At 41.2% G+C, this 14,989-nt stretch overlaps 1 protein-coding gene across 5 annotated transcripts in view; it reads left to right on the top strand.

The window, feature by feature from the left end:
• POGZ (pogo transposable element derived with ZNF domain) overlaps positions 1–14,847 on the top strand; it is a 48,513-nt gene extending 33,666 nt beyond the window's left edge. For all 5 annotated transcript variants that reach the window (XM_059079748.2, XM_059079757.2, XM_067036071.1 and 2 more), the window contains 10 exons: positions 165–319; positions 4,996–5,096; positions 5,628–5,774; positions 9,083–9,217; positions 9,333–9,505; positions 9,664–9,804; positions 10,304–10,360; positions 10,565–10,677; positions 10,932–10,956; positions 11,092–14,847. In XM_059079748.2, coding sequence (XP_058935731.1) covers positions 165–319; positions 4,996–5,096; positions 5,628–5,774; positions 9,083–9,217; positions 9,333–9,505; positions 9,664–9,804; positions 10,304–10,360; positions 10,565–10,677; positions 10,932–10,956; positions 11,092–12,763 — 2,719 coding nt within the window. In that variant the 3' untranslated portion in view covers positions 12,764–14,847. The remainder of the gene's footprint in view (positions 1–164; positions 320–4,995; positions 5,097–5,627; positions 5,775–9,082; positions 9,218–9,332; positions 9,506–9,663; positions 9,805–10,303; positions 10,361–10,564; positions 10,678–10,931; positions 10,957–11,091) is intronic.
• Positions 14,848–14,989: the final 142 nt, after the last annotated feature.

The following is a 14,989-nucleotide window of genomic DNA, read 5'->3' as shown; positions in this document are numbered from 1 at the left end:
ACTCTCTTAATTTCTGGGTTCAGAAGATGTCCCCAAATGAGGAAGTTGGGTGGGAGGGTGGAGGGGGAAACATGTAATGTCTGTTCTGTGATTCCGCTGGTACATTTCTCCAAGGCTTCTGATTTTTTATGTTGTCTGTACTTTTCCTTTGTGCTGTGCTACAGATTTATGAACCATATGAAACATCACGTAGAACTTGATCAGCAGAACGGTGAGGTGGATGGTCATACTATCTGCCAGCACTGTTATCGTCAGTTTTCCACTCCCTTCCAGCTCCAGTGCCACTTGGAAAATGTTCATAGTCCCTATGAATCAACTAGTAAGTTTGGAAATTCTTAAACTCTAGGGGTATGCTTCACTTTTCATTCAGTGAATGGCACTTGGGGGAGCCCATTATGTTTATTTATATGTGGGTAACAGTGTCGAGGAAGTTCTTTGCATATTTGTAGTCAGTTTCTTACTTCACTTACCCTGTTATCTTACAAGCCTGACTTCTATTCTGTTCAAGCATGAGTCGAGTTCAGTGCTTGATTCTAAATTAAGGGGCTTTGGTTCAGGACCACTGTAGAGAGGTATATGTGAAGAGTTTATTACCTAGATCCTTTTATAGAAGAAGCAGGCATCTGTATTTGGGTCTCCATTTTAGTTAGTACCCTCATAGGTTTTATGAAGGGTAAAAGATAATGTTATAGAGTACTTTACCATTAAGACAGTGCTTTCATGAAATATAAGATGAGTTGGAGTGTTAGCTACACTATACATCTTACAGATGAGAAACACAGGCTGAATACAGGCCCAGAAACATTTAGTCATTTGCTTAAGAGCATACACTTCTAATAAGGTGAAATTGTGAGGATTTGAGTTCAGTCTTCTAGAATATTTCCTTTGTCCTTTAAGGGATTTCTAGTTTTGTTGAAGAGACAAAAAATTTAACTATAGGAAAATGTGAGAACAAGACAATATATTTGCTGTAAACATATGCATTGTATGATACCAGTGATAGGTGAAATAGTTCAGAGAAGGGAAAAGATCCTTGTGGATTTCACAGAAAGTAATGCATAAACTTTTAGGGTCTTTAAATACAAGAAGGATTAAATGGATGGAAAGTAGTAAGAAAAGATTTTAGGCGATGGGAAACAGCATGAGGAAACACATAAAGACAGAAATTCTTGCTGCAAATTAAAAATCTTGACTAAATAAAGATGGATTAAATGTTAAGGACATCTATTATTATATGATTTAACTGAAAAGACTCAAGGTGGAGTAAGCTTCAAGCCCAGAATGCGAGTCTTCTACTTTTCAACAGTTATCTTGTCTCTGGCTCATAGCAGGATGGCTGTGTTAGTCTCAGGAATACAGTCGGATGTAAAATTGTGCAGATGAAGAAGAGACCATATCTTCCTGTGTCTTTTCTAAGTCTGTTTCTTATAAGACAGAATTGTTTTCCCTTTATATCTGCTTAGCCTTGGTCATATTGTCAAGGGAAATGGGGTTGTCATGAGTGGCTCAGACTAGTGCTGGTCCACAGAAATATAATGAGTTACATATGTAATTTTAAATTTTTAGTAGTCATTTGAAATAAAAATTTTTTAAAGGTGAAATTAATTTTAGTAGTGTATTTTATTTAACTCAAAATAGCCAAAATAAAATCATCTCAGCATGTAACCAGAATTTTTAAATTAGTGAAATATTTACCATTCTTTTTTTTTTTCTTTTCTTTTCTTTTGTTTTTAAATCTGGTGTATATTATTACACCACAGCAAATCTCAGTTTGGGCTCACCACATTTCATGTCTTCACAGCCACATGTTACTGGTGGTTACCATATTAAGACCGTGGAACTTTGGGCTAATCATTTGTGAGTAGAGTAGATACTGGAATCAAACATCATAACACTACAGTGTAGTGGCAGAGTAAGTAGCCAACTTGGTCTAGGTTAGGACCCAAAATTCTTCACTCAGTCATGGGAAGCCCAAATAACTCATATGAATCCCCAGTGAAAACATCTACTTTTATACAGAATCTGGTGGGATGTGTTTTTGTTATTCCACTTATATATGTACTGTACATAAAAAGATAAGTTTTTCCTAATGGGAAACAGTGCAGCACCTCATCAATCTTTTTCTCTTGGCTTACCACTCTTTTATCCTTGACTATTAATTTTTGAGTATCTTATGACTTAAAATTTACACCGATGAAAAAACCTGAGAAATTGTTGATCCAAACAGGTAAATATCGTTTCTGTACTTTAGTATATATTAATCTTATTCTTGGATTCTTTTATAATTCTCCTTTTTTTTTAATAACTCCCTTTTTTTTGCATCCATGGCAGATCCTTCGTGAAAGTAGCTTATTTTTTTGTGTTAATATTTTGAGACCAATTGTCTTCTTTTTAGTTTTGAAAATTTCTTTTCCTTTTATTTTCTGAAGTGTTTTTTGTTGTTGTTGTTGTTTTTGTTTTTTTTTTTGTTTATTTTTTTGTGGTATGCGGGCCTCACTGTTGTGGCCTCTCCCGTTGCGGAGCACAGGCTCCGGACGCGCAGGCTCAGTGGCCATGGCTCACGGGCCCAGCCGCTCCGCGGCATGTGGGATCTTCCCAGACCGGGGCACGAACCCGTGTCCCCTGCATCGGCAGGCGGATTCTCAACCACTGCGCCACCAGAGAAGCCCCCTGAAGTGTTTTTAAACTAAATTATAGACATAATGATATTTCACTCCTAAATACTTCACTATGTATCTCTGAAAAGTAAGGACATTTTAAAATACATAGCCGTAGTATGTTTGTCAAGACATAACAGAATTCATCATAAATGTTTAATATTATGTATCTTCATTTTCAAGTTTCCTGAATTGTCTCTAAAACATCAGTGGATTATTATATTTAATTATGGTAACAGTATAATTTTTAATAGCATTATGTTTTTCTTCACACTTGTTTAAGGACAATAGACTAAGGAAGAGGTAGGGTTGAGGGAAGGATGCTTCAGGGTGATTAATCATGTTGTGGGGTCAGGAGGGTCCTATGTGGAAAAAGACTGAAGAAAGGGAGAACCACTTGCTTGATAAAGTCATGGGATATGTGGAATGATGAGATCAGATGAGCCTTAGAAAGGCATAAGGAATCTGTCTTTCCAAATTTGGAAAACAGGAAGCAGAAGCTATAGTAGTTCATGCCTGTTTTCTCAAAGCAGGAGACTGTGGTAGGTGTTAGGGAGATGAGAGTGATAGTGCTGGGAGGGACAGTGTTAGGATAGCCACTTTAGAAAATCAGTTAATTCTTCCTCTTAAATCTTTTTTGACATCAACTCCAATAGGTGTGAAAGATTACTAGAAATCTCTTAAATCCACTGATGCCTTTCGTTCGTTTCTCACTGATTTTCTTTGTATGAGATAATACATATAAATCTTAGCATGGTGTTTATGCATTAAAAATTGCTTAATGTTGTTATAATTGATGTGTGACGACACTATAAGAAGAGAGCGGATGTATAGGTTGTAGGAAAAGCCTTTGAGGGTAAATGAGATCACCCAGGGAAAATAGAGAATAAGAAAAGGCTAGACAGAAGGTTGGGAAACACCAGTGCTTAAAAGTATTCTAGAAAAGAAAAAAAGATTAACAAATTGAATTGAGAGGTAAGGGGGAAGAAAACGGGAGAAAATGTTGTCATGCCACTAGTAACTGTTTCCCAAACATGCCATGCAATACCATGCCTTTGCTCATGTTCTTCTCGTCTCCTCTGTCTGGCAAACCACTCTTCTTTCAAGGTTCAGTTCATATATCAGCTTTTCCTCATTCTAGGCAGAATTTTTTATTTCTTTATCTTGTTCTTGTATCTAATGTACCTCTAGGAAGTGGTCCTAAATGGGTTGCAGACACCTTTGAGAATAAAGACAAAACTTCCCAGAAAAATAGACATTTTACTCTTTTGCAGATAATTTCAGGGGATACCTGGGTTCCCTGAGATCTCTTCCCTGGACCCCAGATTCAGACCCCTGGTTTCTGTTTTTTATTTCAGCTTCACTCATTTGGGGGGTGCGGGGCAGGGGTTGGACATTGTCCAATAAATAAGCGGTTAGAGCTTCAAATTTACAATTTTCATGTTTGCAAAAACTTGATAATAATTTCAGTAATGGTAAGAAAAATACAGATAACTATTTTACCTGTATAATTCAAAATATGTAGCAATTAAAATATTTGCCAAAAATTTAGAACTGCAGCCTTATAAAAACTTGATAAAATGGCTAATTTTAACGTTTAATTATCTCAAATTAGTTAATACTGAAATAACACAATAACTCATAAGAAGGCAAGAAGTTCTGTTCATATCGTCAGTCTTTTGAGGACAAATCCGTATTTGTCCTCATTTAGTAAATGTTCAATAAATGTTCAATTATTCATAGGAGATAATCATTGTCTATCCTTGAGCAGAGGGATGAAGTAACGTAGTATTTTAAAAGAATTCATTTGGCAGTGGTATATAAAGAATAGATACTGTATTTATTGGAGAGATAGGAGGTATTAGAAGCCAGCTGATTAACAGTAGGAAATCATATGGGCTTCTACCAAGTTTCTGCCTGTGAGAATGCAGAAGTGACAATTCCTTGATGCATTTTGAAATAATGGTGACAGAACATGGGTTTGGAGTCAGATAATGCCTAAGTTTTGAGCTCAGGAGGAGGTGGGATGTGAGAAGGGAAATGATGGGAAGCAGGAGGATGCTGAATTAAGTTAGAGTAGATGGTAGAATATTATGTTTCATAGAGAGTTCAGAATCTAGAATGGAACTTTGGTAAAGAAGTCTGAGCTAGAGACAGAAGGATAGTTTTAATCAGCACAAATGTTGAGACAGAACCATTTTAAAGAAAGACTAGAAGAGACTTCATAATTTACTGACTATTGAAAATGAAGATATAGGAGTCAGAGAAAAAGATTATGAGTCAGCAGGACTTTGGTCTTATTTTCAGGTGGATTTATTGATTATTTTTCTTCTTACAGCCAAGTGCAAGATCTGTGAGTGGGCGTTTGAGAGTGAGCCACTGTTTCTCCAGCATATGAAGGATACTCATAAGCCTGGAGAGATGCCTTATGTTTGCCAGGTATTGCCTTTTTCTCCAGGAAGCTTTCGCCATTTTGCTCTCAGGCTAAATACAAAGAATCCACTAATGAACATTGTCCAGTATCTACTGCACACACTCAGTTTTAGGAACACTGAGGAAATACAGAAGAAATAGTGAACACGGATTCTATTTTCAGGGTTTCCCATGCAGGAGAAAAACATAAAGGAATATCTGCATGTACTCACCCGAGGAACCCAGTCTGGGAACATATGCCTGTACTAAGAGAGTGTCTGTCTCCTGAATGTGCCTTTGGAGATAGAAAAAAAACTCTACTCCTCTTTGTCAGAATATGAACTGTTCTTAGACTTTCCTGTCATTCCCATTTTTATCTTATTTCACGGCTGAATTTATCACCAACATAGCCCTGCAATAAACGTCAGAAAAATAATCTGATTTCTATACATTTAGGAAAATTTTTTTTTTTGTATCTTAACATTTTTGTTGCTACCTCTTTTTTAAGGCCTCAGTTGTTCAATTCACTTAGCTTATTTTCCTTCTTGTGTGACTCAGGTGTGTCAGTATCGCTCCTCACTCTACTCTGAGGTAGATGTCCATTTTCGGATGATCCATGAGGATACTCGGCACCTGCTCTGCCCTTACTGCCTGAAGGTCTTCAAAAATGGCAATGCATTCCAACAGCATTACATGAGGCACCAGGTACCAGGCACCAAGCAATTTCCGTGTTCTTATTTTTTAATTATGGATACAGGGGCCAGGACTGAGCTAAGCAAATAATTTTGGTAGAGAAGATAATATACATGTGTTTGAAAAATTTATTGAATTCCAATGATGTGTGCCAGGCACTGGGCTAGATGCTAGAGATTTAGTGGTTAAACAGGACAATTAAACAGTACAATAAAGCAAGAAGAATGTTGTGTTAAGGGAAATACAAGATGTAAAAAAGAATGTACCTATTCTGGGAGCCTAGTAAGGCTTCTAGGAAAAGGGTGTTCAAGACCTGAAGGATGAGTAAGGATGAGCCAGATGAAGTGGGATAGAAGGACAGAATGCTCTCAAAGACAGGGAAATTCAAGGAATTGAAATTCAGTGTGGTTGGCGTGTGTAGGGTACAGGGGGAGGTTGGAAGTTAGGGAACAGATCATGGAGAATCTTGTAAGCCATAAAAAAGGAATTTCAACTTTTATTATAAGTTGTTGGGAAGCCATTAAAGAGATTTTTAGTCCTGGAGTGATGTGTTCAACTTTGCTTTTAGTTATGATTGCACTGGCTGCTCTAAGGAGAATGAATTGAAGGAGGTTGAGACTAGAGTTAGGGAGACAAGCCAGAGGCTTTTTCAGTAGTTTAGATGAGGGATGATAGTGGCTATTGGCTTTTGAAATGAGGACAAAGAGGATAGAATTGAGAGATATTGAGACGATAAGTGATATCTATGATTTAGAAATGGATTTAGGTGAAGGTAGTGAGAGAGTAGTTAGGAATAGTGCCTAGGATTCTGTCTTCAGTAATTGGATGAATGGTGGGACTGTTTATTGAGATAGGAACACTGGAGAAAATAATTTTTGAGGGGAGGATTATAAGTTTGGATATTCTTTTTTTTTACTATTATTTTTTGGCCATGCCATGTGGCACACGGGATCTTATTCATTCCTGACCAGGGATCGAACCCACGCCCCCTGCAATGGAAGCATGGAGTCTTAACCACTGGACCACCAGGGAAGTCCCAAGTTTGGATATTCTTGAGTTAGCAGTATCTATGGACATCAAGGATAACTGACTATTAAATAGGTAGTTGGATATACAGGTCTGAGGCCTGGGAGAAAAGCCTGGATTGTGAAAGGTATTTAGGAATCATCATTATATAAATCCAGTGGATTTTAAACTTGTAAGTGCTATGCTGCACCCCCATCCCCCACCCCCCAAATTGAGAATAAGGTGAAGGCTTAGGACCACTGAAGTCTCTATCCACAAAGCCAGGACCATAGTCCTGGAAGGAAAACAAGAAGAGTCTTGGTGTCAAGGAAGCTGAGGGGACAAAAGTATTTTGAAGATAAGAGTGTGGTCAAGTGTTGCAGGAAGGTATCAGCAAGGTAGAAACTTTAGAGGCCAGCATTTAATTTAGCCGTTTTTGGTTAGCAGGGTGGAAGTCAAATTTCAGCGGGACAAATGATGAGAGGTAAGGAAATGGAGACAACTTATTTAAAGAAATTTGTTTATGGAAAAAAAAATTAAAAAATAAATTTGTTAGGGCTTCCCTGGTGGCGCAGTGGTTGAGAATCCGCCTGCCAATGCAGGGGACCACGGGTTTGAGCCCTGGTCCGGGAAGATTCCACGTGCTGCGGAGCAACTAAGCCCATGCGCCACAACTACTGAGCCTGTACTCTGGAGCCCACGAGCCACAACTACTGAGCTCGAGTGCTGCAACTACTGAAGCCGCCCGCATGCCTAGAGCCCATGCTCCACAATAAGAGAAGCCACAATGAGAAGCCCGTGCACCACAACAAAGAGTAGCCCCCACTCGCCACAATTAAAGAAAGCCCATGCACAACAATGAAGACCCAACACAGCCAAAAATATAAATAAATTTATTTTTTAAAAAATAAAAATAGGGCTTCCCTGGTGGTGCAGTGGTTTAGAGTCCGCCTGCCGATGCAGGGGACGCGGGTTCATGCCCCGGTCTGGGAGGATCCCGCGTGCCGTGGAGCGGCTGGGCCTGTGAGCCATGGCCGCTGAGCCTGCGCGTCCGGAGCCTGTGCTCCGCAATGGGAGAGGCCACAGAAGTGAGAGGACCGCGTACCACACACAAAAAAATAAAAAATTAAAAATAAAAATAAAAATAAAAATAAAATAAATAAATAAATTTGTTTATGAAGGGGAGGACCAAGGGTGGTAGATCCAGGAAAAGAGGTAGCAAGGGAGAGTTTGTTGTTGCTTTTGTGTTTTGTTTTTAAGATGGAATAGGCATGCCTTTGTTTTAAAATACTGCAGGAAAGGAGCCACTGGAGAAGAGTGAAGGTACATAGGGAACAGAAGAGAGAACAAAATGGGTGTACCTGTGCATAGCATCCACGTGTGTGCACACGTGCCCTCACTCTTACTTGTAAGCAGGCACTTTCTTAGGCTCATACATAGTGACTGCTGATAATCCACCACTAATGCATTTCCATATAGTAGCATGGAAATTATGACCTGTAACTCAGCTGAGGTTACAGAGCCTTGCTATCCTAGGGAAGAAAATTATAGGCGTGTCGTATTTCAATACTGGGCAGACTGAATCCTCAAAATGGCCTTGGAGGGAGGCATATCTGTATGCATTGATGTGTTAAGAGGAAAAAAACAGCACTGTATAGAAAGGACTATCATTTTTATTAAAGAAAGAGAAAGGAAAACAGGTGGTGATTGGAGACGTATGTGTTTGCTGTATGGTTATATGCATAGACTATCTGTGAAAGAATACCCAAGAAACTTGGTAACAAGTTGTTTCTGTGGAGAGGGACTGAGGGTTGGAGTTGAAGGCAAGCTTACCACATGAAGGAGTACAGAATAAAAGTATGATTTTTTTTTTTACCACATACATATTTATTGTATTTTTAAAAAAATAAGAAGAATATCCAGAAGTAGTAGCACTGTCCATCCACACTGTAAAGATAAAGTAGTAGGGACAAGTAAAGCTTCAAGCCACTCAGCCAAATTGTTAAAGCAAGTCAGCGGGTTTGAGGACCTAGTTATCCTGACTTTGAGTCTGCCTTTCTCTGGGAGCATGGGAGGTAATGATTCTCACCACCCAATAATAGGTTTGTAACTTTACTTCAAAATAAATAAAGTTATATAAAAAGATTAAAAAATAATAGGTTTGGTGTTATGTTGTGTACTTCTCTTTTTTCCTCTGTTAAATTATCAACAGAAGGGTGGGAAGAATATGATTGGCAATGATGTACCTTCTCCTCAGGGAAGAAAATTCATTGGGAACCTTTAAAGGATTCTGTCTCTTTTTATTCCCCCTTCAGAAGAGGAATGTTTATCATTGCAACAAATGCCGGCTGCAGTTTCTCTTTGCCAAGGACAAAATTGAACACAAGCTTCAGCACCATAAAACCTTCCGTAAACCTAAGCAGCTGGAAGGTTTGAAACCAGGCACCAAGGTAAAGGGTTTATTGACATTCCGTTTACAGATCCAAGAAGGGGAGGAATAGAGATTTTCCGTATTCTGAGGTTTAACGTGGGTAGTGTCTAATTATCCCTTCCCTTGACTCACAGGTGACAATCCGGGCTTCCCGAGGGCAGCCACGCACTGTTCCTGTACCCTCCAGTGATGTCCCTCCCAGCACCTTGCAGGAGGCAGCACCACTGGCCTCCTCAGCGGACCCTCTGCCCGTCTTCCTTTATCCCCCTGTCCAGCGCAACGTCCAGAAGAGAGCTGTTAGGAAAATGTCAGTGCCTTCTTCTGGAGGCTGGGGGCCGGGTGGGCACAGTTATTCCTGATAGCTAGTGTAATCTGGTAGCCTTTTAGGCAGTGTCTGTTGTCTAAATCGCCTACAATTTAGGAACCCCTGAGGCAGTAATAAGAATTTTCCTTGTTTCTTGACAGGAGTGTCATGGGCCGGCAGACATGTCTGGAGTGCAGCTTTGAGATCCCAGATTTCCCTAATCATTTCCCTACTTATGTTCACTGCTCTCTATGTCGCTATAGTACCTGCTGTTCTCGAGCTTATGCCAACCACATGATCAAGTAAGTCACAATTAAACCAATGTTCCTGTCTGGGATTTCAGGTTCTCCAGAACTCAGTGCATTCCCTCCCCTGCTTCTGGGGTTTCCTCCTTCAACTTTTAGAGCTGTTTGTCCACCTGTCCTAGCAGGTTAAGAGGCCAGACCTGGCTTCATTTGGCTTTGATGGTCTGTGCTCTGATTTTGTAGGACCTTGCTACCCAAAATGTGGTCCAAGGACCAGCAACACTAATTGGGAGCTTCTTAGAAATGTAGCATCTGACCCTGGTCACCACCACGCCACCCCCAATCAGAATGTGCCTTTTAATAGATTTCCCCCCACCCCCGTGATTCGTTTGCCTATTAATAGGAAATATTAATGTGATAGGAAAACAGGCTTGGGTTGAGGTTAGGATTGAGTGAAGAGGCATTTCTTTTGTTAGGGCATTGTCAATCACTGGTGATCTATAGTTTAGCAAGCAGAACTACGTAACTCATACCACTTTTTGTTTGTCTTTCTCAGCAATCATGTTCCACGGAAGAGCCCCAAGTATTTGGCTTTGTTTAAAAATTCTGTGAGGTAACAAAAAACTTATTGATGGTCTGTTAATTTTTCAAGTTTTTACATTAAATCCCTTTTATTATTTTGGGGGGTGGATATATGAATTAATTTGAGAGAGAGGAGAAAGGAGGGACACTCTTTTTCTTTATTAAGCCTCAAAGCTTAACTCTCTCTAGTGTCACTGCTACATTTGTCTTATATACTCTTGACTCTCTTTCTTAGTGGAATCAAGCTGGCCTGCACTTCATGTACCTTTGTTACTTCTGTTGGAGATGCCATGGCTAAGCATTTGGTATTCAACCCCTCTCACAGATCCAGTAGCATCCTGCCACGGGGTAAGTAGGAGAGATGGGGATTAGGGAAAAAAGCTAAGGATACAGGTCATACCATGAGTCTGGTGCATCTCTACCTGGCCTGACCCATTCACTGTTTAGATACACTTCACCAAATTGGAAGCATTCTAACCTGAAGTTTATATAAGACTGGGAAGGCAGTAGGTTTGCTTTTTTAGTTGAAATATAAAGAACTGTCTTTGGAGGGTTTGTTTCTTCACTGAACTAACATTTTTTTATTGTCTTATTTCCCATAGGACTCACTTGGATATCTCACTCAAGGTAACAGAAACTCGCTTGATGGTTTAATTTCTATTTTATAGTATGTTTGATCTTTATTATTACTACTACTACTATTATTATTTCATTTTTCTAGTTTAACTGAGCTTTTTCCTCCTCTCGTTGCTTACCCTTTAGGCATGGCCAGACTCGTGACCGAGTGCACGACCGGAACTTGAAGAATTTGTACCCTCCTCCTTCCTTCCCCTCTATTAAAGCTGCCACTGTGAAATCTGCGGGGGCCACCCCAGCTGAGCCTGAAGAGCTACCAGCTCCCATGGCCCAGGCACTCCCATCACCAGCCTCAACTGCAACCCCACCACCAACCCCCACTCATCCCCAGCCTTTAGCCCTTCCACCCTTGGCTACGGAGGGGGCTGAATGTCTGAATGTCGATGACCAGGGTGAAGGGAGCCCAGTCACCCAGGAGCCTGAGCTAGCATCAGGGGGTGGTAGTAGCAGTGTGATTGGCAAGAAGGAGCAGCTTTCTGTGAAGAAGCTTCGAGTGGTACTGTTTGCCCTGTGCTGCAATACGGAACAGGCAGCTGAACACTTCCGAAACCCCCAACGACGCATCCGGCGTTGGCTTCGGCGCTTCCAGGCCTCACAGGGGGAGAATCTGGAGGGCAAATATCTGAGCTTAGAGGCAGAAGAGAAACTGGCTGAGTGGGTGCTGACCCAACGAGAGCAACAGCTACCTGTAAATGAGGAGACCTTGTTCCAGAAGGCCACCAAAATAGGACGTTCTTTGGAGGGGGGGTTTAAGATCTCTTATGAGTGGGCTGTGCGTTTCATGCTACGGCACCACCTGACTCCCCACGCTCGGCGAGCTGTGGCCCACACTCTACCTAAGGATGTGGCAGAGAATGCAGGACTCTTCATTGAATTTGTACAACGGCAGATTCACAACCAGGACTTATCCTTGTCTATGATTGTGGCTATTGATGAGATTTCCTTGTTCCTGGATACCGAGGTACTGAGCAGTGATGACCGAAAGGAGAATGCCCTGCAGACAGTGGGCACGGGGGAGCCTTGGTGTGATGTGGTGCTGGCCATTCTGGCAGATGGCACTGTCCTCCCTACCCTGGTTTTCTACCGAGGACAGATGGATCAGCCTGCTAATGTGCCAGACTCTATCTTGCTAGAGGCGAAGGAGAGTGGCTACAGTGACGATGAGATCATGGAGCTGTGGTCAACCCGAGTGTGGCAGAAGCACACAGCTTGCCAGCGCAGCAAAGGCATGCTTGTGATGGACTGTCATCGCACTCACCTGTCAGAAGAGGTGCTGGCCATGCTTAGTGCCTCTAGCACTTTGCCTGCAGTTGTCCCAGCAGGCTGTAGCTCCAAAATCCAGCCATTAGACGTATGCATCAAACGAACTGTCAAGAACTTCCTGCACAAAAAGTGGAAGGAGCAGGCTCGGGAAATGGCAGATAGTGCATGTGATTCTGATGTCCTGCTTCAACTGGTTCTGGTCTGGCTGGCTGAGGTGCTTGGTGTCATTGGGGACTGTCCAGAGCTAGTTCAGCGGTCCTTCCTTGTGGCCAGCGTTCTGCCTGGCCCTGATGGCAACATTAACTCACCTACAAGAAATGCTGACATGCAGGAGGAGCTAATTGCCTCCCTAGAGGAGCAACTGAAGCTGAGTGGGGAACAGTCTGAGGAGGCCTCAGCTTCCACTCCCCGACCCAGGTCATCTCCTGAAGAGACAGTTGAGCCTGAAAGCCTTCACCAGCTCTTTGAGGGTGAAAGCGAGACCGAGTCCTTCTATGGCTTTGAAGAAGCTGACCTAGATCTGATGGAGATTTAAGTGTTGGGGTCATGAGGGGGTGTGGAGTGGGGGTGGGAAAGCATTAGGGAGGGTAGAGGTAAAGGGGGTATGCCAGGTGGGGGTATTTGGGTTATATTTTTTAATTTTATGCCACCACTCCCCCCTGATGTTGACTTATACATCCTTGTGGATTTGTGGATTATTAGGAAAACTGATAGTGATCACGTCTGAGCCGATGAGCTGGCCCTGGCCCCGTTGGTCATTCACTTCTGCTAAAAACAGGTTTTTGTGACTTTTTTTAAAATTTAAATCACTGTGCTTGGTATTTTTCTGACAAAATCAAGAAAAAGGAAAAAAAATCTTTCGTGGGCGAATGTTAAATCTTTTGTTTCCCCTTTTACCTCAACTGTATCGTAGTACATCTGGGTTTTGTTTTACTGTGTGGCCAGTGTCTTTGGGCATGATGCTATCCAACCATTGTCAATGTGAGAACATTTCTGAAGATGGGAAAGACAAAAATTGTAGCTCACAAACTGGTTTATTATATATATATGGATAAAAAAGTTTTTTTCATTGTGGTCTTAACACTTTTATATAAAAATGAAAATGGAAAAAAAATCCCACTGAACTCTTCCTTCTCCTTTCTTTCCTTCCCTCTCCAGAGATGTTGGTTTCTACAGCAACTCTAAATATAAAATTGTGGCTTTAAAAATGCATGAAACCACCTTTAATCGTCCAGAATGATGAGTAGAATTTTTCCTCACCACCCTCCCTCCAACAAAAACACAACAAAACCAATATTCTTTGCACCTGTGATCCTTGGCCCCCTTCCCCATTCTCACACCGTCACTCTGGACAAAGGATCATACATGGGTCATTAGCAAGCAAGAGGTACTGAGGTGATCACACAGAACCTTAGGGTGGAAGCCATTCCCAGTGTATGGGTCTTCATCCTGCAATCCATGGGGGCAGTCCCTGCTTTGTTGAACTTCCTCCTGTTAAGTGGACAGCATACCTGTTCAACGGATCACATGTCCGCCAGCCAGCAGCTAATTGTGCAAGAAGTTGTACTGAACTTTAAAAAGACCACTTGTTGAAATTCTGCTTACCCTGTGGCTTTCCCCTATTTCTCTTAATGCTTAGAGAAGAATCTGACATGAAGAAGAAACACATAGGGGTGTGCACAAAGAAAAAGACATGAATCTTTATTTTTCACTGCCAGCTTCAAGGAAAGAAAATTTTTTCTACAATTTGCATGAGGGAATTTTTTTTTAATTGTATGTACTCAATGGCTATAAACTGAAACGTACTGTAACACACAGAGAAAAGGAGCAAAAATCCAGGTCCACCTTTCCCACAACTATACTATACTTCTGTCCATCCTGAGGCTTTCTGCAGCGTTTCCCTCCTGTGAGCCAAGGAGGCAACCTGCACAGGCTTGTAAATGGTTCATCTTTAAAATGTACATAAGTGGAACATTTTAAAAAATGAGGGGAAATGGATTTATAAACAATGTGGTTTTTTCCTAGGTGACCCTATTTGAGCAGGCTTTCACAGACTGGGAGATGCTCAAGATGTGATGGGCCTGGTGGTACAGGTGTGACATTTGTTACCACCTATTTCTTCTCATCCGTTTTTTTTGTGTTTTTTAACTCCCAGCACACTATAATATAGTGAGCTGGAGTATTCCCTTCCATAAACAGCTTGGCCAGCTTTGTGAACCCATGGCATCTGAAAACTGAACTGAGGATCCACCTGGGCTTCTCTTCCCCAGCTTTTTGCCTGATGCCATTTTGACAGAATATGGACTTTTGAGTTAAAACTTTGCCTTTCAGAAAGTTCAAGAACCATGGTCAACTCTATCTGCAGTGACTTAATCCTTCTCTTTGGTAGTCTCCGCAGCAGCCCCAGATTTCGCAGAGCTGGGTTCCTGGCCTCTGCACACTGTATGACTTTCTCAATGGGTAATTTTTTTAAGGCCATAATACCAACAGTGGATCAGCTGGGTTTTGGCCAGGAAGTTACCTTTGTGGATTCTGCCCGCATGGCTTCGTAGTATAGGAAGTTTTTTTTGTTTTGTTTTTTTATAATTCAGTTTAATCAATAAACAAGTATTTATTGACTACTTTGTGTTGAGACTGAATGTGTGGAAGATTCAAATTGAAAGCTGACAGTTTTCTTTTGCTTGCATTTACTAGTTGTAATCATGGGTAATACAAGTGGAGAGGTTTTGATTTCTCTCTCAGCTCTCACTGAATTTCTATA

Source organism: Kogia breviceps, chromosome 1, assembly GCF_026419965.1.
Source record: "Kogia breviceps isolate mKogBre1 chromosome 1, mKogBre1 haplotype 1, whole genome shotgun sequence".
Taxonomy (NCBI): Eukaryota; Metazoa; Chordata; class Mammalia; order Artiodactyla; family Physeteridae; genus Kogia; species Kogia breviceps.
The sequence above is the reverse complement of the archived record's forward strand: the minus strand, read 5'-3'. Positions and strand labels throughout refer to the sequence as shown.